At 38.5% G+C, this 27,791-nt stretch overlaps 1 protein-coding gene across 6 annotated transcripts in view; it reads left to right on the plus strand.

Moving 5' to 3' along the window:
* PDE4D (phosphodiesterase 4D) overlaps positions 1-27,791 on the plus strand; it is a 1,476,836-nt gene that overhangs the window by 464,386 nt on the left and 984,659 nt on the right. For all 6 annotated transcript variants that reach the window (XM_073235968.1, XM_073235963.1, XM_037022276.2 and 3 more), the window contains exon 3: positions 11,010-11,239. In XM_073235968.1, coding sequence (XP_073092069.1) covers positions 11,010-11,239 — 230 coding nt within the window. The remainder of the gene's footprint in view (positions 1-11,009; positions 11,240-27,791) is intronic.

Below are 27,791 nucleotides of genomic sequence, written 5' to 3' on the forward strand. Positions count from 1 at the left end.
TTATCTCTGTTCTCCTGTAGCACATTGAGCTCCTTTAAGACAGTTATTTTGAATTTTTGGTCAGGTAATTCATAGATTTCCATTTTTTTAGGGTCAAGTTCTAGAAATTTATTTTGTTCCTTTAAATGGGCCATGTTTCCCTGCTTCTTCAGGTGCCTTGTTATTTTTGGCTGTGATTTGTGCATTTGAAAAAACTACCATTTCTTCCACACTTTAAAGACTGGTTTTGTAGAGAAAAGGACCTTCGGAAGCCAGCATGGCTAGAAAGGGGTGGGGTGCCTCTCAAACCTTTTCTGGGGATGCATCTTCTCTGGATTTGTGCATATAATTTCTGAACTAGCCAGGTGTGCCCGTTTCTTTTTCAGGAGCTTGTAATCTGTTCCTCCCTCTGGTGTCTGCAGTACTTCTCTAGCTCTGCTGAGCTCTTTTTGTTTTCTGTCATCTCCCCAACCCCTACATGCACATCCACACTATTCTGGCTCTGCCATTAGTATCTACGTCAGGTGAGACAGAAAACCAGTCCTTTGGGCTTCCCAGTCCCATGGGCTTCCCTCTGCTGAATGGTGTAACACTGGATTCCATTCCATTCTCCTCCCCACATAAAAGCCAGAAGTTGGGCTCTTTCTCCCATTTTCTTCAAGCTGTGCTGTTTTAGGAGCAAGGCTATCACAGCTACGGTGAAATGGCTTATCTTACCCACTTAAATGCGGCTGTTCTTGGATTTGAGCTTGCTTGGGGGACTGAAACTTCTTACTTCTCTCTAGAGGTCTCATAGAGGCTCTTTGGGCTGTATATTGTCAGCCAGTCAGTATCCTTGTGGAAGAATGAGGTCTGGAGCTTCCTGCTCTGCCATCTTGCTGATGTCGGTCCATGGTTTACTTTTTAAATGCTTAACATTTTAAAAATATTTAATACTTCTTATTCTATCTCATGTGGTCTACATGAGCTCTTTCCCCAACACTTATATAATTGTTCCTTCCCCATTAGTTGATGGTGTTTCCTTTAACATATATTATTAACACATATTGAATTTTTATATACTAATTATTTAAGGGAATTCTGGATTGTTCCACTGATCCTTCTGTTGATTACTTGCCAGTGCCTGTTTTTGTTATTGTAGTTTCATAATATAATTTTGTACATTATAGGGAAGACCATCCTCATATTATATTTCATTTAGAATATTCTTTCCATTCTCATCTTTTTTTCTTTTAATCGAGGCCTCTCTAATACTCTCAAAAAGGAAAAAAAAATTAGTTTTTTTGCAATGACAGTAAACCTAGAAAACAACGGCAAGGAAAATCAGGCTTGATTATACAAGTCTTAGGAAATGCAGGTAGCTCTCTTAATATAGTTAGCTCTATTTATTTTTGAGCTATTCCTAAATTTTTTTTATTTTTTTCTATTGTAGCTTTAACAATGGATCTTTGATTTTATAGAGGAAAGTCTTTGCATAGTTTATAACTGGACTAATTTACTTGACAATTTTTTCAAATATTTTTCAGGTTTTTTGGGGGGAGGAGGGGAGTTCCTACATTAAACTAGGTTTTAACCAAATAATGATAACAATTTCTTTATCTGTACCATTTCTATTTCTCACATTACTGAATTGGCCAGAAGTTCTTGAAAAGTGAGGCAGTGTTTCATTTGGGTTAAAGCCATGAGCTTTGGTGTGTAAACCTGGTTTACATGGGCCATGTTTCCCATGGCTTTACCACCTATTAATAATGTCACTCTGAACTCCCTAAAGTGGGAGTTAAATGGCAAACTAACGCCCCTAAGCCTCATTTTCCAAAACTGTAAACCAGGAATAATAACAGTCCTTCATGTAATTTTTTAAATGGATCAAGTAGCTACCTATACAGAACATGTAATACAATAAATATTATTAATAATACTAAATAAAAGGGATAGTGGAAGCATCACTGAACTTATTTCAATATGAGTAAACATTGTTACACTATCGACTATCATGTTGGATATAGACTTATATAAACATTCGTTTGATCCAGTTTGTTTATCTATGAAATACTTTATAGTTATCTGGACATCAAAGCCAAGAGCAAAGTACAGTTTCTAGCTTTTGCCATTTGAAGAGGGAATTTAGCATTACTTTGTCTCTCCTTTCCTCTCTACACCTAAGTCTTTGGTTTATTCTAGAATTAACAGACTTAGTATATTATTATAACTACGCCTTCTGTTAAGTGATAGTTTTGGCTTTTGCTTTTATGTTTGTAAATATATTTTTGATTGATAATAGTACTTTAAAAAAACTTTAAAATGAAGAAAATAGATCTTTGTATCCCCCTTAATGTTTATAGCCTAGCATCTAATTACTCAAATGAGAGATTTTTCAAACACTGAGAGAATAAGCCAGCTAAGTTTTAACTAACTTTTCTAGGAAGATATGATTTTCAGGGATCCCAAAACTAATGTTAACTTCTTTTTTGCTGTTGTGATTCCATCACTGTATACCATTGTGAAGTAAATACTTGAGAAAATTCATGTTTTTCTAAAATTTTCTTTCCTTCCTCTGCTAACAAAATAGAATCGACTTCATTTTTCAGGGTCATACAATAAAAGTATAATTCTCTTTACAGAGAGTTAATTGAATCCTAGAGTTTCAGACAAACTTTCTTCTTCATGGGTATATACATAGAATAGAATATTACTGAATGAGAAATTTTTTTATACCTTTTAGGAACATTTTTGAAGTTTTGATGAGTTAATTGTAGGAAATGGCTTTAGAAAGACTTGAATGATTTCTGTCACTTCTAATCAGTTTAGAATCACAGCCTGAAGTACTATTGTAGTCTTTAATATACTTACATGATCAACCAGTAGGGCCTGTTGCCCCATATGCCAGACTGGGAGCCCCTGCCAAGGCACCCAACATCTTTTCTGAAGGTGTGGAAGTCGTAGGAGACAGCCATTGCCCTGCCTCTCATGGTGGATCCACGTGCTGTACTGCTGAGAATCCCAGGCCCCATCTTGCCTGGGAAAGGTGTTATTTACTGAATTTGCAATGGATGTCCCACCAGAATGGATAAGCTACTTCTCAGCCCTGGGTGAGGGGAAACTATTTCATCTCCACTGAGATCCCGTGGTCCTGCTACAAGCCAGAGGCCTGTGAAAACACACCATACCTGAAATGAAACACCCACTGTTGAAAGAGCGGAAAGGTGGGGGTCCTGGTCTGGCATATCCCACCCCAGTCCATCTTCTCATACCTGACAGTGCTGCCTTCTGTGACCAACACATATGGTAAGCACAATCAGGCCACATTCCTAACACTGCAGCCAGATTAACAACTAAGGATCAGGATGCAAGTGTCGTTCTTCTAGAAGGGGAAGACCTCCCCATAAAAGTTCCTACAGATGTCTGTCTCTTTGACCTAACCTGCTGCTGCTCCTGTGGTGCCTGGTCACAGGATGGGCCCTGATGGAAATACCTTTCTGCAGTGGGCCCACTTGGATGTCTGACAAAGGGATCAACCTAAATCTTGGGTATGTGGACAGCCGCCCCTGTCTAGCTTGTTAGGATTGCCACAGTGGGTATCACCACTCCAGGGAGGCCCAAAGCAGTAAATTAAGGAAGAACAATCTAGGACTAGGACTAGCTCTAGTACTAGTAATTCATCTGATATTACCAATACTGATCCAGAAACTGGCACACACTGTTAATAACACTGGGCATGGGTACTTTTCTGTCAGTCAAAGTACACAGGCAGCCCATCAAACTACTGGCCAAAACAGTCCTAAAAATACCATATCTGAGCCATGGGTGGCTATGTTCAGATTTGGGGTGGGTTCACATGGCTCACTGTGGATTAGGAACATTTGAGCACCTTGGCACCCCTATGTTGGTGTCTTGCCAATGGGTTTCAGCCCCGGACAAGTTCACTATGGATTCAATGTGACTAAGGAAATGACAGTAGAACATTCTTGGGGTGAAAGGGTTATACCCAACTTTATTTCCACGGTGGCAGGTCAATCACTAAAATCCTGTCCACTCAGAATGAGTCTGCATGCAGCAAGCCGGTCTCTGCCTCTGGGCCTCCCTATCTGTGCAGCCATTCTCTGGCCCTCTGTCCTCCATGCTGCCACCACTCCAGCCTCTGCTCTGCCCTCCTGCAACCTTGCAGCCGTGCCACCATGTCGCCCAGAGCACTGGGCAGAGCTCTTTATATAGAGTCAATAGCAATGTATTGCCCACACGTGTGTAGTGAGCTAGCCAACCAGGGCCAGGTGAGAATCCTGGCCACAGGAACTTTCATTTTATCCACAGTTGGGAAGAAAAAAAATCAGTCTGAACAGAACCATCCAGGTTACACCAGCAGTGTGAGGGTATATCACTGGATTGTGTAGTTGTTCTGTTACATCAAATGATACCAGCCGGCTTGTCATTGATTGGCTATGCTGCCAAGGTATTTCCTGGATAGACCCAATGGTTGTGTGACACAGATAGATCTTTGGCCCTGGCTTCCACCTGGGTGGTTGGGTCCATACACCCTGGGTTTTTCCTGGGCACAGGAGAGAATCCACCCATAAACAAAAATTGCCAACCTCTGTCTCCTCAAGGCCAGGTGGGCACATTCTGTTTTCTATTGGTATGACCACTTGGCAACTGTCTCGGTCCCCTGCATTTGCCTGGAGGACAATATAGCACACAGGGAAGCCCCTATTAAATTCACCCAGGGAGCCGTCTGTGAATAGCTGGCAAAGCCTCTCTTTACTGAACACTGAAATATCTGTAACAGAAAAGCTGTTGGCCTTGGACCATTAGAGGCACGTGCACCATTAGCCGTGTTACGTGTTCATACGTGAGAGTCGGCTACGTATCACCTTTATTACGTCACGGAGGCCACGGGCAAAGCCCCGCGTGATCCCGCCGCACGTAGGAGGCTTAACAATCAGTGGTCGGTCGGAGCACGGGGCTCCTGGTGGGGAAAGCTGCAGCCGTGCTGGGAATCATTATCTTAGCCTCTTGCACCGGCCTCTGTCGGCGCTGTGCTATCTGCCCCGAGCCCAGCCGGAGAGCCGCCCCGGCCCACGGCGGGCGACGGGCACGGGGCGCACGAGGCCCGGCAGCTGGGGAGGTCGTCCGGGGCGCGTGGCGGGGAGGCGGGCGAGGGGTCGCGCTCGCTGACCGGGGGCGGACCGCGCGCTCCTCGCCCCAGACGCTGCCCGAGGACGCGCCCCTGAGGGCGCCGGCTGACGGCGAGACTGAACCCCGGCGAGGCCTCCGCCTGAACCTGCGGCTCCGGCAGCGGGTGCGGAGAGCGCCTCTGGCGGCGCCCGGACAAGCCTCCCGCGTGAGTGCCGGGCCCGGGCACCTGCCGCCCCCGGAGGGCCTGCCTCGTTCTTCCGTCTCTCCCAGCCCTCTGTGCATGGGGGCCAGTTTCAGATTTCACCTGGGAAGCTCCTGAGACTGAACTCACCGTGTGTAGGGGGAGAAGTGAGGTGGTTGAAGAATATCAGCTTGGAGAGAACCTAGGAGACAGTTAATGGAGGATCCAGCAATGTGGCCAAACAGCTGGTTGGAGAAGTAGGTGGGAAAGAAAAGTGCCTGAGTTATGAGGTAATCATGCGTCTCAGTTTGCCTCAGTCCAAGTTTCTCCTTTCGTTGACGTCCCTTCTTACTGGTACCTCCTTTCATACATGAAAATGTTCCTCCTAGCTATGCACTACTAAAGAGCCCTATGTCTTCACTTCTGCTCTTACTCTACTGGTGATTGTTGTTTTATCCGCCCTCCCCCTGCCCCAACACCAAATGGTCTGTAAGCACCTCAGGGAAAGACAGTGCTTAACTCATCTGTATTTCCAGCACCCCAAACTTGCAAGGCAGCAGATGCTCTATAAATGCTTAATTGAGGAATTCACTAGGAAAGGAGGATGTAATGATTAGAATAACGAAGTCAAAGAAGAGAGATGTTATTTTATGTGTATATATGTATATAGCACTAGCTGTAACAAGGAAACCCCAAGAATTAGTGGATTACTGCCACGAAAATTATCTGCGGCTTGTGCAGCCCAAATTAAATGTTCTTAATTGGCAAGTGGCTCTCTGAACAGAGATTTAGGAACCATGACTTCTGCCGTTCATCTCCACCATCTCCCCATGTGGCAAGGAGTTGCAGGTGGGGAGGGGGCATGTAGGGGAGAGAAATGAAGGCTTTTACTGAGTTTTTATGGTTCAAGTGTGAAAGTGCCACATTTTCTTTGGTTTATAAACCATTGAAAGTGATGTAACCCATTGATATGTCTACATCTACCCACAAGGGAGTCTGGGAATGTCAAGCTGCACACCCAGAAGGAAACATTCTCTCCTATAGTGCCAGTGTGTATGCATTTTAAAACAGCTTCTCTGTAGAAAACTTCATTTTTATTACACATAGGAAAAAACTGTGAAATTATCAAATACGGTAATTTGTTTATCACCAGTTGTGTGTATATTTCTGCACTACAGGCCTTGTTAAGTGATTTGCTACCCTCTTTGGGAGGAAAAAAGAAGAAATTAATTAAATACCCTACATAGAAATTGAAGAAAACAAAAATAGAAATAATAATATATTTAATACTCTCTCATTCATTGTGACTTCCACTGGAATTGCTTTCCTTAGGTATATATTTCAGGGAGGTATTTGTCCTAAGAGTGAAAATAATTACCTTAAAGTTACTTTTCTGTCAACTCTTCTAAATAAGTTGGTTAATCACCAAAGAGCATTTCATTTTATTACTAGTTAATAGCTTCGCATTACCTCATTCAACTATGACAGTCTTTTTTTCTCTTTTGATAGTGTATATTTTGAAGGTGAATAAGAGATTTTAAGTCTCACCAATAGCAAGATGAATGTTTTATCATTAATTTATCATGTTTGTCATTTCATTTATTTCATTGTGCTTTGTAATCCAAAAATAATATATTTGTATAGAGAATATAGAAATGAGTAATAAAACTGAAAATTGCCACCAATGCCAGCACCCAGAGGTCATTTTAGAGAATAGGGATATAGCTTTCCAGAATTTTTCTAGGAATATAATGTTTTGGTTTTGATTTTACTTTGTTTTACAAAAAGAAGATCGCTTTGTAATGTTTTTCCCACTGAACATTATATCATAGACATGATCACTTACACTTCTATATTATTTTCACATCCTCATAGTATTTCATAATAGAATATATAAACATTTATTAAGCCAGTTCCTCAGTATAATTAAGACTATATCTAGGTATTTGTTATTATGAATAAGCTTCAGTGAACATCTTTATACTTTAGTTCCCAAACTGTAGTAGGCACAAGAATCATACTGGGGACTTACTCAAACTCTCAGGCCCTAAGCAAAGGGATTCTGAGGAGGCAGATCTGGAATAGGGCCTGGGAGCCTGAAGTGTAGCTGGCATCTCCTATGATTCTCATACAGGGGTTTGAGCATCACATTTTGAGAAATAATGGCATAGAGGTATTATAAATAATATCTTTTCCCTCAACCCCTTGCAAAAATGCCATTTTCCAGCAATAAGATAAATATGGCCCTGGTGATCAGTTTGACATTTCTTCTCAAAATAATGCCATTTAACCTCCTGCCTTCCATTGGATAAAGTTTATTTTTGAAATATCACTGATACACATTGGTAGGGAATAAAAGCCACTCATCATACTATGTTTAAATGGACATGCTAGACTATAGACATCTACTGCCTTGTCATTTTTAGTATCAAGATAAGAAATACTACACTTTATTTTTAATAGAGGTTACTGTTGTCCTAAAAGAAGTTACCATTTGAGGTGGTTTTACCTCAGAGAGCATCGGGAGTGTTGAGTCGTTCCTCAGATGACCTGGGTCATATAAAGAATTTTTTGTCGTTGCAGTGCTCCTGCCAGAGTGGGCAGCTGAGCACTTATAAAATGTCAGCATTGGCCAGCTGCATTCAGTGTGGGCCTGCTGCGCTCATCTTTTGTCCTTTCTCCTGTTCACCCTGCAGAAGGGTAATTACACGTTTAAGTCACTGACTTCTCTCAAGAAATTTGTGAAGCAAATTATGACCTTCCAGCAGTTCCAGAGTGTGGGGTCGGTTTGCAGTTCTGTCCTGAGATGAACACACAGAGGCTCTGTTTCTCAACTTAAAAGCCAAGAACGTTACATGTGCCTGTGTTTGCTCTCTATTTGCTCTGTTTGCCATGTCACTAAACATTGATTTTACCATTGGCTGTTATGAGTATTTCAGAACTGAAAGTGGGCTTACCGCTCATTTTGTATAACCTCTTGATTTCATGCCTAAGGAAATTAAAGCCCAGGAAGGTTAAATGACTTCTTAACACTACATGGGTAATTAGTGGCAGAGTCAGGCCTAGGATTTCTATCTCCTTATTCAATCAATGAGGATTACTGTTCATTTTCAGTGTTTGTGTAGGGCTGTGCTAATCTCAGTTATGTTATTTTTTTTTTTTAATGAAAATGTGAGGCCTGTTAAGTTACGGTCAATGAATGTGTGTGCTATTTTTTTTTCAAGTAGTGTGCACTCTGCCAGAGACCATACTTTAATTAGAGGTGGTACAGAGTAGTTGTTATTAGCTCCAGCTTTGACTAAGAGAGATTTGGGCTTGGATCTTGACTTGTAGGGTGATGGACCATCCTAGTTTCCCTGGGATTAGGGGGTTTCCCTGGATGTGGGACATTCAGTGCTAAAATCAGAGCATCCCAGGCAAACTGGACTTGTTGATTACCCTATTGGCTGTGTGGCTGTGTAACCAAACCATAGTTTTTTATAGGCTTCTATTTCTTTATGTATAAAATGGGAAAAGTAGCAGGACCTAACTCAGAGGGTTTCAGTAAAAGTTAAATGAAAAATATAGCACCATTTAGTAAGGACTCAAACATTAGCCATTATCATTATATAAAAATTTTCCTGGTTTCATTGAGATATAATTGACATACAATAGTGTATACATTTAAGGTGTACAGCATAATGGTTTGACTTGCAAATCTTATGAAATGATTACCATCTAAGTTTAGTTAACATCATTTCATATAGATAACAAAAAAGAAATTTTTGCTTTGTAATGAGAGCGGTTAGGATTTATTCTTAATAACCTTCATATGTATCATACAGCAGTGTTAACTACAGTCATGTATATTACATCCCTAGTACTTATTTACCATATAATTGGAAATTTGTACCTTTACCACATTCGTGCAATCTCTGGCCCCACATCTGAAAACCACAAATATGTCCTCTTTTTCTATGAGTTTGGTTTTCCAGTTCTTTGGGTTTTTTTTTTTAGATTCCACATACAAGTGAGATCATACAGAATTTCTTTCTCTGCTTGGTTTATTTCACTGAGCATAATGCCCTTAAGGTCCATCCATATTTTTGCAAATGACAAGATTTCCTCCTTTTTGTAAGCCATTATTATTTTTAATGTTTTACAAATTAAGTAGATTCCCCAAAGCATAGATTCTTAGAACCTACATTTGCATAGCTAGGATTTGAAATAAATGAACTTTATTTTTAGCTTTGACCTCTGCTTTACCTTCTGGGTATCCTTTTATTCTACTTATCCATAAAATTATACAGTAAAACCCAAGGCTGAAAAGAGTCTACTGTTACATACCATTTCACATTTTCCAATATAGAGACAGTTTTCTATTTGGAAAACTATGGGTGAACAAAGTGTCAAAGACAGCAGAGCGCTATGAGAAGATAAAGGGGATTAAACTGGATAATTAATAACAGCTGCCACTTTGCTGAGTGCAAACTCTGTGCCAGATATTGGTGCTTCGGATACATCACATCTCTGCTCCAGACAATGGCACTGAGGGAAATACTATTATCCTCAGGGTTCAAATGGAGAATCAGCCTCAGTGAGTCTGTTAGCTGCCCAGAGATAGTGCAAAAAAGATTCTAGTCTAGGTCTGGACTCTCCAAGGTCCATTCACTTGCAGTGTAAAACCAAGAAGCTAATTTTGGGAGGAGTGCTTTACCTCTCTGGTTTAGTTTCTTCAGCTGTGAAGCTCAGAAGGAAAGGAAATTGCCATTTATGGTTGCTCATCACATTGCAGGTAACAAGCGATGAACATTATATGAATGATCTCACTTAATTCTTGTGAATAAATATTATTCCCATTCTCACAATAAACAGAAAACTTTGGAAGATTAAGCCACACTCTAAGAACCCAACCAGCAAACTAGCAATGCGGGGATTCTAAAATGCAGCACAGTATCTGATACCATTCAGAGAATATGGATATAATAAATATTGCTTGAGTAGACTTTCCAACCACTTGGAAATAATTACTGCCCAGATAACAGTGTATTTTTTTCAACTACAATCAAAATATTAAATTTTGTACTTTATTCTAGACTTGACTTGTGTTTGTATGTGGATAATAGGATCTAATTTGAAAAATTCAGCTGTTATTTAAATATAATTCTACTGTGTACTCAAATTTCCTTTTTATGTTCTTTTTAAAATTCCCCTTCTAAAGTCTTAGTATGAAGCTTCTCAAAGAATATCCAAGTAACATATGACATATAAAAATGTGTGTTATAAATATGATCCTAAGTTTGAAGGAAAAAAATAAGACTCATTGTTTCCCTCTCTCTTCACGGGCATGTACGTACAGGTGTGTCATGTATGAAGATATGTATATTAAAACGAATCTTCCATAATTCATTTCTTAGGCTGTAGAAAAATACTTTGGTTTACCCTTGACTTTATAGAATTAATAGACAAAGTTCAAAAATTCTAAGATTATTGGAGATGTCAGTTAACTGTACCAACCAAGCCATATCTAAATATACTGGTGAACATATTTACTATTTTGAAAATAAATCTAGATTTCAGTTATTCTACTCTTTTCACCAAATACTTCATTAATGTCATTGCTTTAGCATTGCATGTAGAAGCTTCCCTTAATTTTTTTTCCCCAGTGTATGAAGCCATCATGTGATGACAGATACTGGGACTCTGACTTATTTCTGTGCTTCTCCATCTTTGGCCGTAGGCCTCTGAGGAAGCACTGCATCCCAGGAATGAAGAGGAAGACACTCTGCGAGGCATGGAGCCCTATCTTGTGCGGAGGCTTTCTTGCCGCAGTGTCCAGCTTCCCCCACTCGTCTTCAGACAGTTGGAACAAGCTGACTTAAAAAGTGAATCAGAGAAGATTCAGAGACCCACCAGCCTCCCCCTGAAGGGCCTGCCCCTGATTGCCATCACTTCCGCAGACTCCAGCGGGTGAGTGCCTTTGGGCAACCTTTCCCATTTTGTATTTTGGATGATGGTTGTGGTTTTTTGTCTTTTGAGATTTTTGTGGCTTTTGAAATTGTGGTCTTTTGAGATTTTGATTTGAGTGGGAGGAAAATGGGAATTCTAGAGCTAAGAGAAAGAAGGGTGATTTTTCTCAGTTAATGTCTCTATTTCTGCAGAAGATGTTTTAGCCAAATTGTTTTACAAGGAGTTGTTGAAAAAGTATTGGCGAATGATAATAAGCATCTGGGGAAGGGGGATTGGACTTGGAAAATTAATATCAGTCATATGTGATTTAATAGAAAAATTCTTAACAGGCGAGAGCTCAATGGAACAATTACCATGTGGATATACATACATATCTGGAAAAAGGAGGCAATGTTCCTTGATGTAAAGTGAATTTGGAATCAAGAATAGATTGTGCTGTAATTAGAATCAAAGGAAATATGTAGTTATGTTCATAAGGCTAGTCATTTGGCCTTTGACACTTTGAGGTGTTGCTTACTAGAACATCTTTTCAGTTCACAGCATCATGCAATTTTATTGAACATTTGTGTCTACAGAGGAACCACACATAGGTCTCCATCATGTAGCATTTGTATTTCCTACTTTGCAAAGTATTGGTGTTTTATTCTTTTTCTACTGTTTACCCATGAAGTTTTTATACTATAATAGCAGTATCACCAGGCAAAAAATCGTGAAAGAAGGTGAGGAGAGTGAGCATATCCATTATTTTTGTTCTTTGGCCAGCTACATTTTTAAGAAGCTTGGATAGAAAAGAGGAGGAAGTCACTGGCCCATACTCAGGTTGACCTTGAGCATTTGCTAAGACTGTAAGAACAAAGCAATTTTGTATACTGCAAGTGTGCTTCTTCCTCATCTGTCAGTTCAAGGCATGTCTAGGAAAGGTTCCTTGTAGATTTTCCTGAAAGTCAGAAAAAATTTGGCCAGTAACTTCCCTTAAGATACTGACATTAGTTTGTTTGAATTGTTACACACCAGTTCAAAGGACCCAACATATAGAAAGGTCTGAGGAAATTACTACTAGATAAATAAAAGGACAACATGTTCTTCTTTGAAGCAATGGAAAGAGGAAATATTGTTTGTTTTGTTTTTATTGTTTGTTTTTGGATGAGCCATGTGTATAAAGAAGAATGTGTATCTGTTGATCAGACACACTGAAGTAGGTACAGCTTTTATATGGCAGCTTGACCTGTGCATTCTTTGAAAAACGATTGTGTCAAAAAAACTGATTTCCCCTCTCTTTGGGATCAACACCACTACTGCTCATCTGTGCAGAGGGCAGGATTCACAGATATCAGGTGTGTCTGTAGTCACCAAGGCCACCCTTAGGTTCAGGGATTTGTTGGGTGAGCTCTGAGAACTCAGCAAATGGTCATATTCACAGCTGGAATTTATTATAGCAAAAGAATGCAAAGCAATATCAGCAAAGAGACAGAAGCATGGGGCATAATCTTGAAGAAAGCAGACCCAAGCTTCCAAGAGTCCCCTCTCCCAGTGGAGTCAGACAGGATGCATTTAATTCCTCTAGTAATGAGTTGTGACTACACATGTGAAATGTGCTCACCAGGGAAGCCTTCTACCAAGGCAGCCTATTAAAGACTCAGTGCTTACGAGGTATCTAAAATAGTCACACTTATAGGAACAGAGCAGAATGGTGGTCGCTGGTGTCTGGTGGTGTGGAGAAATGGGGAATTGCTATGCAACAGATATATAGTTTTAATTGTGCAAAATGAATAAGCTTTAGAAACCTGTACAGCATTGTGCCTGTAGTTAATGATACTGTATCGTGCACTTAAAAATTTGTCAAGAGGGTAGTTCACATGTTACTTGTTCTCACCACAGTAAAAAACAATAAATAAAACAAAAACAAACAATAGACTCAGTACCCAGAATTTTTATAAGGGGCTGGTCAGCTAGGTACCGTCTGCCTAGCATGTACCTAAATTCCCTTAGAGAGAAAGCAGTTACTCAGCATAAACCACATTTTTTGCCCAAGCAGTTTAGGCACAGTGAGCTATTCTTGCCATTTAGGGGATGATGGGAACCCTCTGGAAATCTAAGTTTCCAGATGCTGGCGAAGGGCCAACTTCTCTCAAGCAGGCTTTTCTAAACATAATAGTCACAGGCTTGATGTTAAATCCTCTCTGCACAGCAGGTTTATCTTAGAATCATTGTCTTTCTCTACATTCGAGGAATAAGGGGTTATGATTATAATAAAAATAAACTAATTTAAGCCTTTGATATATTTAGTTAACTTAAATATCTCACAAAATTTGGTGACTAAATATGATTTCTCATTCAAAGCTGGTATTATATGCCCTTTAAAGAAAATATTGCAGTATATTTAATACATCTTTATGTAGCTGGGTAATGTGTATAATTTAAAATCTCAGGTAAAAGCTAAGCTTACTTAATTAAATTTCAGTGTGCTACTAAAAATAAATAAATATCTCCAAGTGCCAAAGAACATAGAGGTTCAGAATTGTGTGATAGTACTTCTGTTGGTTAAGAGTTTGTTTCCTTCTTAATCAAGAACCTAGGAGCTAAGCATATGTAAAATAGTGATTATCATTTACAAATTTATTCAGTACATTGGAGAAAAGAATCTGTCTTTTAAAGAGACAAAATAAGAGTGACTTGTCTGTACCAGAAGGCTGCCAGGAGAAACTATGATGACAAACACCAGTCAACAAGAAGCAGAGACACTAAGGATGTGTTCAAGGGATTGTTACTACCTCCTGACACAAAAATGATTTGTGAATTGAGCATTTGAGAAACATAAAAATCAGGAGTATAATTTTCTGGATCATCTATGTTTTGGAAGAGAAGCAGAAGGTTCAGAGTCACATTATATAACCATTTCAGTTAACCAAGAACCCCAGATTCCTTCATAGCTATCAGAAAGGGCTGATGGGAAATTTGAATTATTGTAGCAAGGTTGTCTACAGACCAGTTCCCCATTGCTAAAGATTAGTATGCCCCCAGGTCCCATTGTCAATCTACACTGAGACATTGTCAATTGTAAATCTTTGATGGGAAAGGACACTTTTGTACCCTTTGGATTTATTTTCCTCACTTTCTTCACATCATAAATTTTTGCTCTTTGTATATCTGTACACCAGACACTTACTCTGTCAGATATCACGTGGTGGATCTAGAGCCTTGTGCCAACCCTTTAGAAAGCCACAATGTGGCCTCCAGAGTATTTGGCTTTGCTTGCAAAAATGAGTGTTGTGAATGGCAGCTATTAGTTTCTTCATGAAGTACTTTGCTTAAGAGGCCTTTATTTAAAAAATTCATGCCTCCATAATTCTACTATGGGCTTTCTTTACCAGGCAATATGAATGTGTTCCAATGTATGCTGTTTAGCAGTTCTTTTAGTGTGACTAAGGTGTTAGCTTGTGTGTGTTGTGATTTAGTGACTTTTAGAAACTTTCAATAATCTCAAAATAGGATTGTAAGACCTGGGACACTGAGAACCTTGAATTCATCTACCAGTTGTTTTTCATATAAGGGTAGGATCGCTGAGGCTTTGTGGCTCCTTATGGACTTTCACTGAAGTAAAAGGGACATGTATTGAAGGCTTGAAATGTATGAACTTGGCAAAGAAGTAATTTGGAATATCGTATTTCCCCTTTTCTGTCCTAAATAGTTGTTAGTCCATTTTAAAAAAGTCCTTTTTATTAAGGTATAATTTACATATGGTAACATATGCAAATCTTAAGTATATGTCATGATACATTTTTACATATTTATATACCCATACAATCGCCACACAATTTCCTACTTCTGTCACTAAAAATTCACTTTGCCTTTTCTTGAGAATCATGCAAATGGGGTCAGATAGTTTATAATCTTTGTGTTTGGCTTCTATCACTCAAAATGGTTTTTGATAATTATCCATGTTGATGTATGTATTATTAGTTCTTTTCTATTGTAGTGTATTATTCCATTGTATGAACATACCTTATTTATCCATGCTTGCTTATTGATAGGCATCTGGGGTGTTTCTAGTTTAGAGCTATTATGAATAAAGTTGCTATGCACATTTTTATGCAAGTCTTTTTGTGAACATATACAATCATTTCCCTTGGTTATATTCCTAGGAGTGGACTTTGTGGGTCATAGGTAAGCATATGTTTGCTTTTATTACTGCCCAACTGTTTTCCAAAGTTTTGTAGTATTTTACACTTCTGCTTACAATGTATGAAAGCTCCAGTTGTTCTGTATTCTCACTGACACTTGGTATTCTCAGTCTTTTCATTTTAGTTATTCTGGTAAATGTATAGAAGTATCTTACTGTAATTTTAATTTACATTACCCGGGTGAATAGTAATATCATTTACCTTCTAATGTATTTACTGAATGTTTAGATATCTTCTTTTGTGCAATGCCCATTTAAATATTTCAGTTTTTCTTCTATTATTGATTTCTGGGGGCTGTTTATATATTTTAGATATGAGTCCCTTGTTAGATATATACATTTAATATAAATATTTTATTTCAAGCTCTGGCTTGCATTTTTACTTTATTTACTTTTAATATGTGGTAACATTAAGTATGTGCATAAATGTGAGTGTGTGTGCATCGTGTAGGGGATGGTTACAGTGAAAGTTTAGGGAAATGATAAGAAAAATGGCAATGGAATTAGGTGGGAGAAAGAGAAAGGAGGATAGGCAGATAAAGGGGGAAACAGTGAAAAGAGAAAGAGTGAAGTGTACAGGGTGGAGAAGAAAATGGAAAGAGGAAAATACACAGCTTGATAAACAGAGGCAAGTAATAAGAATGACACTTAACCTACAGGACAGCTATCCCATAGAGTACTGAATGGTGGAAAATAGTGACATCCAGACACTAAGAGGGCAAAGAGAAGTTGAGAATGAAATGACAGTATGTCTTGGTGGCGGATAGTAGAGCAGTAAGCGGTTGAGAGTGAGGACTCTAGAATTAAATGGTCTGAATTTGAGTTCTGCCTCACCACTTGCTAGCTATATGAGCCTGGAATAATTGCTTAACCATTCCAACTTTCTAATTTCTCAAGGGCAAAAATGGGAATAAAGCAAGTACCTTTATTATGGGTTTGTTGTGAAGATAAAATACTTAGCACTGTTTTGGCATAATGTAGGTGCTTAATATGTAACAAAAACAATTACTGCTACTGTTACACTTATTTGGGAAAATTTTGGTACAAATCATCTTTGTTCTTGTTGAATTTGTTAGTTTTTGTTACTTCTTGGCTCCTAAGATCCTCAATTTCAAGAGATTTATCCAAGAAATTCTTATCCAGGTTATGTGGAAAATCTACAACCCAGCAAGTAAAGCTCTTCAAAATTGAAAATAGGCACATACAATTGTGAAATATTAGAAATAATAGTATTCTTGAGCTGTATTTGGTTTTAAAAATAATCATTGGAAAGAGATTAGGACACAATATTTCCAATAGTTTTGAAGATACATGCTATGTGAAGGAAACTGGGTTCCTTTGCCTTTGATTTACCTAAAAACAATTTATTGGCATAGTATTTGTTGAAACTTTTCAGGATATCCATAAAACATTACATGCCTTTTGTTTCTAAAGCATTTATTGTGATTTACTTAAAACTGGTGTCATTTTTGCTTTGAAATGTATGATTTTTAAGATTAAAATTAGACTCTACGGTGATGGAACACTTCATCTTTCCTATACATAATATTTTGATAAACCACACCTTATTTTCAGAATCAGTAGCAATTCTTATATTTAATTGAAAGTAAATAATAAATAATGCTGACTGATTTTCCTCACACATCATAGAATCTCTTAATGTTTTATCATATCTGTCATCCCTAAATTTACAAAAGAGTAAGGTAATTATCAAACTCCAATTTCTTTTCAGACTGTTGTGATGCCTTTTCTTTCCTGTAGTACTTTCTGTCATCCTAATTAAGGTGCCCAAATAGACTGATACCACATCACCATATTTTATTTGATATCTGTATGTCAGTAAAGTACCATGTACCAGGGGGAGGAATTTTTTTTCTAATCAAGGATTTCTATCTACCCATACTCTCATTTCTTAAAAACACTGAAAAGAATGATGACTTACATTTCCCACCTAAGAGCATCTGATTCCTGTGTCCAAATCTTTCTTACGCCAACTTGTTTAATAGTATAGATGGTCGAGGATCTCGTATTTTCTAAAGAATGAGCCCTGTGAAACATTTGTTTTGTTATGAAAAGTGACTGTAGAACACAATACCATGGCAGGCAGCACTGAGAAAAAGCACTTTAATTATTTCAATGTGGGAATCATAATATTTCAGCTCCTCAGCTGCTTTTCTACAAACACTACCTTTGACCATCTTTATGAAACCCAGAATTATTTAGCACTGAAATGTTTAGGGAGAGTTTACAGTTCTTCACGAGTCATGTTCTGCTGTGTTTCAATATTGTGTTTATGAAAAAAAGAGTAGGTGAAATACTCTGACTGAAAGGTCTTTGTTTAATGATTATGTGCGGCATTAACGTATACACTGATTCAAGCTTAACATTTAACAGAGTGCATCAAGTTGAGAAATCCAAAACAAGAAAAATGCGTTCAGCTGAAATTAAGGAAAGAAGAAGGTTATCAAACTTTCCCCATACAAATAAGCACTACAAAAGGGCAAAGAGGTTTCTTTACAATAAAACTATGTAGCAGAGGACCTATAAGAAAAATAGATGACCACCTCTGTTAAAAAACTTTTTTTTTTTTTGGTTTTGCTGAAATTCTTGGCTTGTTGATTCAGATTCTGTCTAATAATTTAGGATTTAGGTATCAATTATCACACCCATTTATCTCGTTTTTATAGAATCTTCTGTGCCCTTCAAAGGAAGTAGATGGAGCTAGGCATTTTTAGACCTCCTCCAAATCTGTGGAATTCAATCAAAATAGTATGCCATTAATTAAGTTGCTTGATGTCATTTATGTAATATATATGGATGATATATTGACTTTATTTAATGGATAAACATTTAAATGTTGGCAGCTCTGAGCTTGGGAAAGGTGAGAACTTTGTCCATATTTCCAGATGGGCTTTATCACAGTGTTCTGAATTTTATAATGTGATTCCTAAAAAATTGTGATTAATGCTAAATGTTATAATAAATATACATGCACATACATACCTTGTTATGTGGAGACTACATAGAAACTCAAAAATTTAGTATACATAAATAATTTAAAATGCATACTTTATGATACATATATAAGATTTAGGTTATACATTTTATAATACATAAGTAATTACACTGCACAGTTGATTTTCTGGAACTTTCCCATTTTTTTGGTTATATATTTCAGGAGTGTTCTCCCCCTTCCCTCATCCACTAACTGTTCTGTGTCTCAGTTAACATGTGACTTTGGCTTTCTTATCTCTGCAATATTATTTAATTCAGATTAACTTTATTTCTTGAACCTATGTATTGCCATTCATGTTACAGAATCGATTTAAAGTTTGTAAATATCAAAGATTAACTCTAAGTTATATTGATGAATACATTCATCTACTCAATTATGTATTAGTCATCATATATTTATTTATTCACTTATACATTCATCCCACAAATAATGAGTGTATCTTATTTGCTACATACAGAGCTATGAACTGGAGGCAGGAGGGTCACAAAGACTAACCTCGTCTCCTCATAGAGTTTAGAATTCAGCAGAGTACACGAATAAGAAAACAGGCAGCTGCAGTCCTGCTTGGTAGGTAGAAGGTTCGAATATGACTGAGGACATGTAGAGTAATGTGGGATGTCACAGCAGAGCAAACTAACTAACACAGACTTGTGAGGAATTAACACCTAAGCTGAAACCTAAAAGAAGTTGGGCCCTGGCAGAAAGAACAGCAAGGACAAAGTTCAGCGGTCAGAGAAAGCAGAATGTCTGCATTCAGGTAACTATGAACTGGTCAGCCTGGCCAGACCAATAGTTCATATTGAAGGTACGGCTGATAGTCATTACCATTAATTTTTCCTGTAACCAATATGTGAGGATTTGGAATATTCTCCACTAGTGGTCAGCCAAGATGTAGACATCAAGGAGGCAAACAGTGGAATTAATCCAAAATTGGAACATGGGTTGCAATGTAAGAAGGACAGGGGTTTGAGGGTATGTGCAAGAGAGGGAAAGAAGTGATGAATTGTGGCGCTGAACTGGATTTGGAGATGAGTGAGTATAAGAAGGTACAGATGTAGAAAAGGTTCAAGGTCTTTGTGGTGTTGATCAGGTTAAAGAATATCCAAACAGACTGAAAAAATAGGTTATATTTGGAGGTTACATTTGTTTGAACCTTAAGATCTAAGTGTTGGGGGTTATTTATAGTGTTTTCAAGATGTTGAGGCATGCCTCGGAAGAAGGTAACTACAGTGGAAAAGAAGTGGTCAAGGAACTGAGACTTGAGAGCATAATGTGATCCCTCCTCATCAACTCAGGATGGCAGCAGGACTCAAGATGTCAAGGCACTTAAAAGGTGGACAGTTTTCAGTAAGTGGGACATAGTGACCAGGGAGACTGGCAGAAGTCAGTGGTGAGGTAGGGCTGAGCAGCATGGCTGTCCAGGGAGAAGTTTCCCAAGAGGATGGAGGAAAAATGATCAGTGGGTTAATGTGAGTAGCCAGGAGAGCAGCAATGCCACCTTGGGAGGAGGCACAGGGCGCTGAGAGGAGAGCAGCCTCTCTCATCACTGCAGGGAAGTGACATCCTCATCAGAGAGCCAGGTTAAGAAGGGAGGCTTAAGGATGCATGGAAGTCTGGTTATCATTGAAAGAAGGTTCAGAAGACCTAACTAAAAATGTGAGAAGAACAAGAATGAGGGTTTGGACCAGGGGCAGAAATCCTAGAGCAGTATGGGGAAAAGAAACTGGAAGAACACAGAGGAGAGGAAGAACTATCTCAAGTGGTTCTGAGAGATGATTATTATGGCTAAAATCCAAAACGCTTTCCAGAATCAGTCCAGCTGTCCTCTGACGGACAGGTTCAGGGATGCGGAAGTGCAGTCTAGTTAGCAAGCTTTAAGAAAGGCCATGGGGCTGGTCCTTGCCCAAATTAGTAGGCCCACAATGGCAGTGTTGTTCGCTTCCTAGTACTTTCATCATCTATTGAGAGCAGCCACTTCTGGTGTTTGGGGAATTTTACATCTTTCAAGTTACTCAGCTGTGTCCTAGATTTATTGAAGGCTGTGGAATATGGAAAAGGATACGATTTTTTTAAATGTGAATTATCTTTTCACTCAGGGTATTACTCTATTTTAAACATTTTTTCTATTTAACTATAATTACTTAGCCAGTTATAATAACAACTTAGGCTATTTTGTATTAGCGTTTGGGTCTTCCTTTTGAGCATTTTCTTTATTAGAAATGATCATTGTCTTAACACTCCTTTCTTAAATATTCTTAAATACCATTTCTGGGATTCACACATTATTACAGTTCATCATGCTGCCAATTGTAGCCATAAAATGTAGACTGAAATTGAATTTCATATGGACAAATTTTATTTGTAGAAAACTTTCCTTGGTAAATTGGGCTGCTAATGTAATGCTAGTGAAACAACAGAAAGGCCCATGCATATGCTTTTTTCTCTTAACTTGGATATAGCATATTATTGGATACTTTATCTTACAGCAAACAGTGTTTATGCTAATTCCAGCTTCAAACTATTTGATAGAAGTGTATGGTTAAGACATGGGACTAAAAAATCTTGATAGGATGCCTCTGCAAACATGATTTTTTACTCTGGTCTTTTCTGTGACCTTGTGAATGTCTTTCTTTGTTTTGTCTTAATTCTCACCACTGAAATAGTATTTGTGACTAGAATTCAGCAACTGTGAAGTGTATCATGTTTACAAAATACCTTAGCAAAGCATATTACTTCTACTCCACAGAGACCCAAGCAGAGAGGGTTCCATTTGTCTTAAGAAAAATATGAAGATTAATTGATTTTCAGTGGATTACTACTGCAGAGACCAGAACTCACCCCTTCTTATTTTTGGTTTATAACTTCTGGTGTATCCACTGCAAACAATTGAGTTGAGGGCTAATGTTTTTAGGTTTATTAAGTGTTTCTATTACACTGCTCTGTAAGTGAAAGGCATCCTTTGCAGTTGGCAAAAGCAGGGAATGAATAATAATGAAAATTCACATTCACGGACCATTATCTAGTCATTAAGATGATCACTATGATAATTGTACATTAACATGGAAGTACTTAGGGGCTTTTGGAAAGAAAAGAAAAATAAGAAGATATATCCATATGAAAGTTACAACACTACAAATTATATGCCTGGCTGGGGCTAAGAACTAGAAAGCAATATGAAAATAATTGGATTTTTTTGGAATAACAGGATTGTGGTTATTTTTCCCCCTCTCATTTTGATATATATTAATGGAAATATGTGTTTATCTAATCAATAAAATTACATTAAAACTTTTTGTCATTATTAATTTGCAATTTCATTCATCCAAGTATCTATTGCATCTTTAGTATATGACAGGCACTGTTTTAAGTTCTGGGAGTATATTTACGAATAGATAAAAATAAAATATACAGTATTTTGTTTCTCACATATAATTCAATAGGAATTTATTTGGCAAATAGGGAGGGGGAAATACTTGGGCCTTTCAGTGTTTTCCTGATCATTTTGTGTAACCATGCCTCTGTTGGCAGCTAACTCCCTAAAAAAGATCAGAGCAGAGCCTATTGATGAAGCAAAACTATTAGTCTCATTGCAATAAGGGAGGACAACACCTTTAAACGGAAATGTTTCAGAAAGGGGAGGTAAAGAAAGGATGCTTATTAGGTTTAGAGCCTTGTCTTGCTAGTTGGAAAAATGGTTGGGATTGAGCAGAATTTAAGGACGTAGTAGCTTTGTATTAATGGAGTCCCAAAGTGAAGTGAGGGTCTTAAAGTGAGCCTTGATGAGCAAACTGTTAGTCTTGTTAAATAAGCTAGTTTAGCTGATTTACAATCTTACTTTCCAAGAGCAAGCATTATCTGGAGCAAGTACTTAAAGATGTTTTTTTTTACCTGGTCCCATGATTTCTTTTGCACTAAAGCAACTATTAAGCTTTGAGCCAAAATTGTTTAGCACTTGGACAGAAAAGTTTTTTTGCTTTTAGTTCTTACCTCTTTCTTTGTGATTGAGCCTAGACTTTATAGTCTGCATATTTGTGTCACACCCACTGCAAATTCATATGTTGAAGTTCTAACTCCCAAGGGGAATGGTATTGGTGGGAGTGGGAGGGTGGGGAGTAGGGGGGCTCTGTAGGGGGTGATTAGGTCATGAGGGTGGAGGCCTCCTGAATGGGATTTGTACCCTTAAGAAAGAGGCCCCAGAGAGATGCCTTTTCCCTTCCACCACGTGAGGACATAGTGAAAAGGCCATCTATGAACCAGTGGGCTTGCACCAGACACTGAATCTTCCAACGTCTTGATCTTGGACTTCCCAGACTCCAGGACTGTGAGAAATAAATTTATATTGTCTATAACCCACTTAGTTTATGGTATTCTCTTACAACAACCTGAAAGGACTAAGACACTGGGTTTGACACATTTAGCCAGACATTGGAGAAATCTCAGGATAGATAGGAGAGGTCCCAGCCTTCTACCAGGGAAGCTACAGGGGACAGGTATTCCCTCTGCACACCTCTCTGCTGGGTAGACCTCATGGTCAACCTGATGCTCCCAGCCAAGACTTTGAATCTTGAAGGGATGGCTCAGATGCACCATGACATGTGCCACTACAGAATGGGGGAGTTAGTGGAATGGTGTTTGTGGCTACTAACAGTGTGGCCAGGAAAGGGATGTGCCCAGCTGGTGAGCAGCAGGGTGCTAAGGCAGACTGGTTCCATCCTGGCTGCTCATGGCCTCCACTGGATATTGCTCAAGAGGTCCTGCTCTGACTTCTCTTCTATATTCTTTGGACCAGTTCCTTTTCCTCCTTAAGCTGTCGGTATTAATTTCTGTTCAGAGCCTGACAAGAACACAGCCCTTACTGAATTTATTCTGAGGCTTTACCAGTCTAGAAACTGAAGTACAGGAAGTGCTCGGACTTTTCCAGAACTTTAATTGTAAAATCAGTAATAAGAATTTGTAGGGTGAAACCAAACGGAAAAATTGAATTTTCATTTTAGTACCTTTTTTTTCACATAAAAGGGTAACAAAGTGTAGGGTGGTGGAGAGAACAGTCTCTCGAGATGTCCCTGGCAAAGTTTGTGGAGCTCTCAATAAGGAGACAAGGACAGGGCTTCATTGTAATTATTCCCTTTTGACTGTTCAAGCTGGTAGGCTTAAAATGGACTCCTAATGAGAGTGGTTTTCAGTGCAATTAATTAAGTGCATGAAATTACAAACTGCATGTCTTTTCTCTCTGGAGAATATTCTTCCTCTATAAGTACTACTTACTTTAATTTCTCTGTCTTTCTTTCTCTCACAGTCTCCCAGCTCCTCACCCCATCCCCCTCTTTAAAAGGATGTTTTTCCTTAAGAAAATTTAACTCTGTTTTTTAGTCCACTGACAAGGCTTCCATTTGAATGTGGGAACTTACCTCTACCTAACTCTTCCTTACGTCTAGTGCTAAATTTATCAGAGTTATTCCTGACATGAAATTTTGAAGACTGTTGTGAGGGAAAAAGATAAACTATTGATGAAACTTTTGTTGTAGTTGTGCTTGTCCTTTAAAGTCATTTATTTTTTGTTGTAATGTCTGTGTGTGTGTGTCTCTGCACCTGTGTGTCACATGTGTACGTTTTACTTCAGAAGAAGTATTTCAGAGACAGACCATTTCCAAAACCTTGTTCTCAATCATTTCCAAGCCTGTCATCGATCTGCAGGATGAACTGCAGAGAGGATGTAGGCACGTCACCTGAACATTCTCAGAAATGCCTGAGTGCCCTTCTTTCTTGGTCCCCTCTTTCTAACTTCAATGCATATCTTAATTCTCTTCACAGCTTTTTAACTTCGGTTACAATTCTGTGCTTCAGAATTTGTTTTCTTCTCCCATCTTCTCTCTCTAGAAAAATACCTATTCTTCAGGGAATTTGTTCAAGTCACATACAAAGGATCTAATAAGGCCATTTTTTCCTGAGATGGGAATCATTTCCATTAACATAATGGCTTGTTCCAGTATTAATGGTGAAATTGTGAGGAAAAATGGATATTCGAAGTTACCAAATTATTCAAAATATTAATTGCACATCCAGTACTATTTCTTTTCTTTTTTGTACATCCTAGCCTCGTCCCAGCTTTGCTCATTTATTATAATTGGTATAACAACATTTGATCAGCATAACATATGACATATACCATATGACAATCATTATGTCTAGTGACCCTGCCTGATGAGGCCACCATGGTCACGTCCTCAGACCCTGGCCACCTCCCACATCGTAAGGGCCAGCTGTTCTAGCATTTTATCAGGATTTTATTCATCAGAAACCACTCCAAAAATGGGCTTCAAAAAGTGGAAACAAGGTAAAAACATCTGACAATTGGAAAACTATCTGAATTACTAAGAATTTCCTAAGGTGTCAAATCCCCCCCCTTTTTTTTAGAGGGCATCTCTCATATTTATTGATCAAATGGTTGTTAACACAATAAAATTCTGTATAGGGGACTCAATGCACATTCATTAATCAAACCCAAGCCTAATTCTCAACGGTCTCCAGTCTTCTGAAGCATAACGAACAAGTTCTTACATGGTGAACAAATTCTTACATAGTGAATAAGTTCTTACATGGTGAACAGTGCAAGGGCAGTCATCACAGAAACTTTCGGTTTTGATCAGGTCAAATATGAATATTCGTTTGATTTTTATACTTGATTTATATGTGAATCCCACATTTCTCCCTTTATTATTATTATTATTTTTATTTGTAATAAAATGCTGAAGTGGTAGGTAGATCCAAGATAAAGGTAGAAAACATAGTTTAGTGTTGTAAGAGAGCAATTGTAGATGATCAGGTGTGTGCCTGTAGACTATGTGTTAATCCGAGCTAGACAAGGGCAATAAAACATCCACGGATGCAGAAGATTTCTCTCAAAACAGGAGGTGAGGTTCTAAGCTTCACCACTGTTGATCCCCAATTTCTCATCTGATGGCCCCCCCCTGCGACAGTGCCTGTCTTAGGTTGTTTCTCCCTTGAGGAATCTTACCCATCTCTGGCTAACCAGTCATCTTCCAGGGCCGTACAGGGAGATGTAAAGTTGGTAAGTGAGAGAGAAGCCATAGTGTTTGAAAAGGTTACCTTTTTACTTCTTTGCAGATTTATGCCCTGTGGCTTCTATGCCCGGCATTTGTCTTGAGTTATCTTTACCACTTGGAGGAATTATGATACTCGGTAAATTCGATATGAGGCATGAATTCTATTTAAGGGTTGTAATTAGAAAGGAAGAAGAAAAGCTATAGAGGTAGCAGATGGAAGAAACATGGGAGGATTATTTCTTTGACATATCTTCTTGTAGAGTAACTTAAGCATGTATAGGTTTTAAACTACTAACTAAATTGCACACACATATTAACATAATAGGAATACAGTTACATAAACAAAGAAGATCTATAATTACCATCCATCTCCAGTGAAGCCAGGAAAACCAGTTAGGCACCCTAGGCATTTGTGAAAATTTGTCTATGATATGATGGATATTGTCCAACTGTACTTGAACAGTCTGAGAGAAATCAGACGAATTAAAGCAACCCATTTCTGGGAACTGTTCACGTCCCATATGTTCTTTTAACCGCAGATAGTCTGTAGTCATAAGATTTTGGAGCACTAAAACTTGCACTTCTCCTAATTCTTGGTTGAGTTCCAACAGTATAGATCTAGTCAAATTTGTTGTTTTACTGTATGCACAGGCCAGCTTAGATATCTCCTTCTTCATTCCAATGGCAAGTCCAGGAAATGGTGGGATGGATGCAGCTACAACTGCAGCATCGCCTGGATCTTTGTGGAGGTTTTTTGATGATCATCTTCTGGTATGAGTCTTCCAGAGAGTGCTGATGTTGGAAGTTCTTCTTCATATCGTATCTTAGTTCATTTTCTGGGTAGCCAAATTAGGCTTTGATCTTCTGTATAAAAACGAACAGACCCTTTGCCCACACTTTGATATGCCCTTTATACCATTGTGTAGAACTCATTGGAGGTCAGCACACAGGAACTGCTTTTTTTTTTTTTTTGTAATTAAGAGAAAGGAATATTATCAGAAAAGTGTACCTCCATAGCCGATCATCTGACACCCTTTAAGTGATCAAAATTAAGGATATTTAAAGCATGCATTAATCTTTGATTTACCATTAGTTTTATCTTATCAAGGAGTAATCCCCCCTTTCTTTCTTTCTTTTTTTTTTTTTTTAATCTTTAATCTACACTTACATGAAGAATACTATGTTTACTAGGCTCTCCCTTATACCAGGTCCCCCCTATAAACCACATTACAGTCACTATCCATCAGCATAGCAAAATGTTGTAGAATCACTACTTGTTTTCTCTGTGTTGTACAGCCCTCCCCTTTCTCCCTCCTCCCCCAATGCATGCTAATCTTAATACCCCCTTTCTTCTTCCCACCCCTTATCCCTCCCCGCCCACCTATCCTCCCCAGTCCCTTTCCCTTTGGTACCTGTTAGTCCATTTTTGGGTTCTGTAATTCCTCTGCTGTTTTGTTCCTTCAGTTTTTCCTTTGTTCTTACATTCTTCAGATGAATGAAATCATTTGGTATTTCTCTTTCTCCTCTTGGCTTATTTCACTGAGCATAATACCCTGCAGCTCCATCCATGTTGCTGCAAATGGTAGCATTTTCCCTCTTCTTATGGCTGAGTAGTATTCCATTGTGTATATGTACCACATCTTTTTTATCCATTCATCTGCTGATGGACATTTAGGTTGCTTCCAATTCTTGGCTATTGTAAATAGTGCTGCGATTAACATAGGGGTGCATCTGTCTTTCTCAAACTTGATTGCAGCGTTCTTAGGGTAAATTCCTAGGAGTGGAATTCCTGGGTCAAATGGTAGGTCTGTTTTGACCATTTTGATGAACCTCCATACTGCTTTCCACAATGGTTGAAATAATTTACATTCCCACCAGCAGTGTAGGAGGGTTCCCCTTTCTCCACAGCCTCGCCAACATTTGTTGTTGTTTGTCTTTTGGATGGCAGCCATCCTTACTGGTGTGAGGTGATATCTCATTGTAGTTTTATTTTGCATTTCTCTGATAATTAGCGATGTGGAGCATCTTTTCATGTGTCTGTTGGCCATCTGAATTTCTTTTTTGGAGAACTGCCTGTTCAGTTCCTCTGCCCATTTTTTAATTGGATTATTTGTTTTTTGTTTGTTGAGGCATGTGAGCTCTTTATATATTCTGGACGTCAAGCCTTTATCGGATCTGTCATTTTAAAATATATTCTCTCATACTATAGGGTTCCTTTTTGTTCTATTGATGGTGTCTATTGCTGTACAGAAGCTTTTCAGCTTAATATAGTCCCACTTGCTCATTTTTGCC

This window comes from Manis javanica, chromosome 1, assembly GCF_040802235.1.
Source record: "Manis javanica isolate MJ-LG chromosome 1, MJ_LKY, whole genome shotgun sequence".
Taxonomy (NCBI): domain Eukaryota; kingdom Metazoa; phylum Chordata; class Mammalia; order Pholidota; family Manidae; genus Manis; species Manis javanica.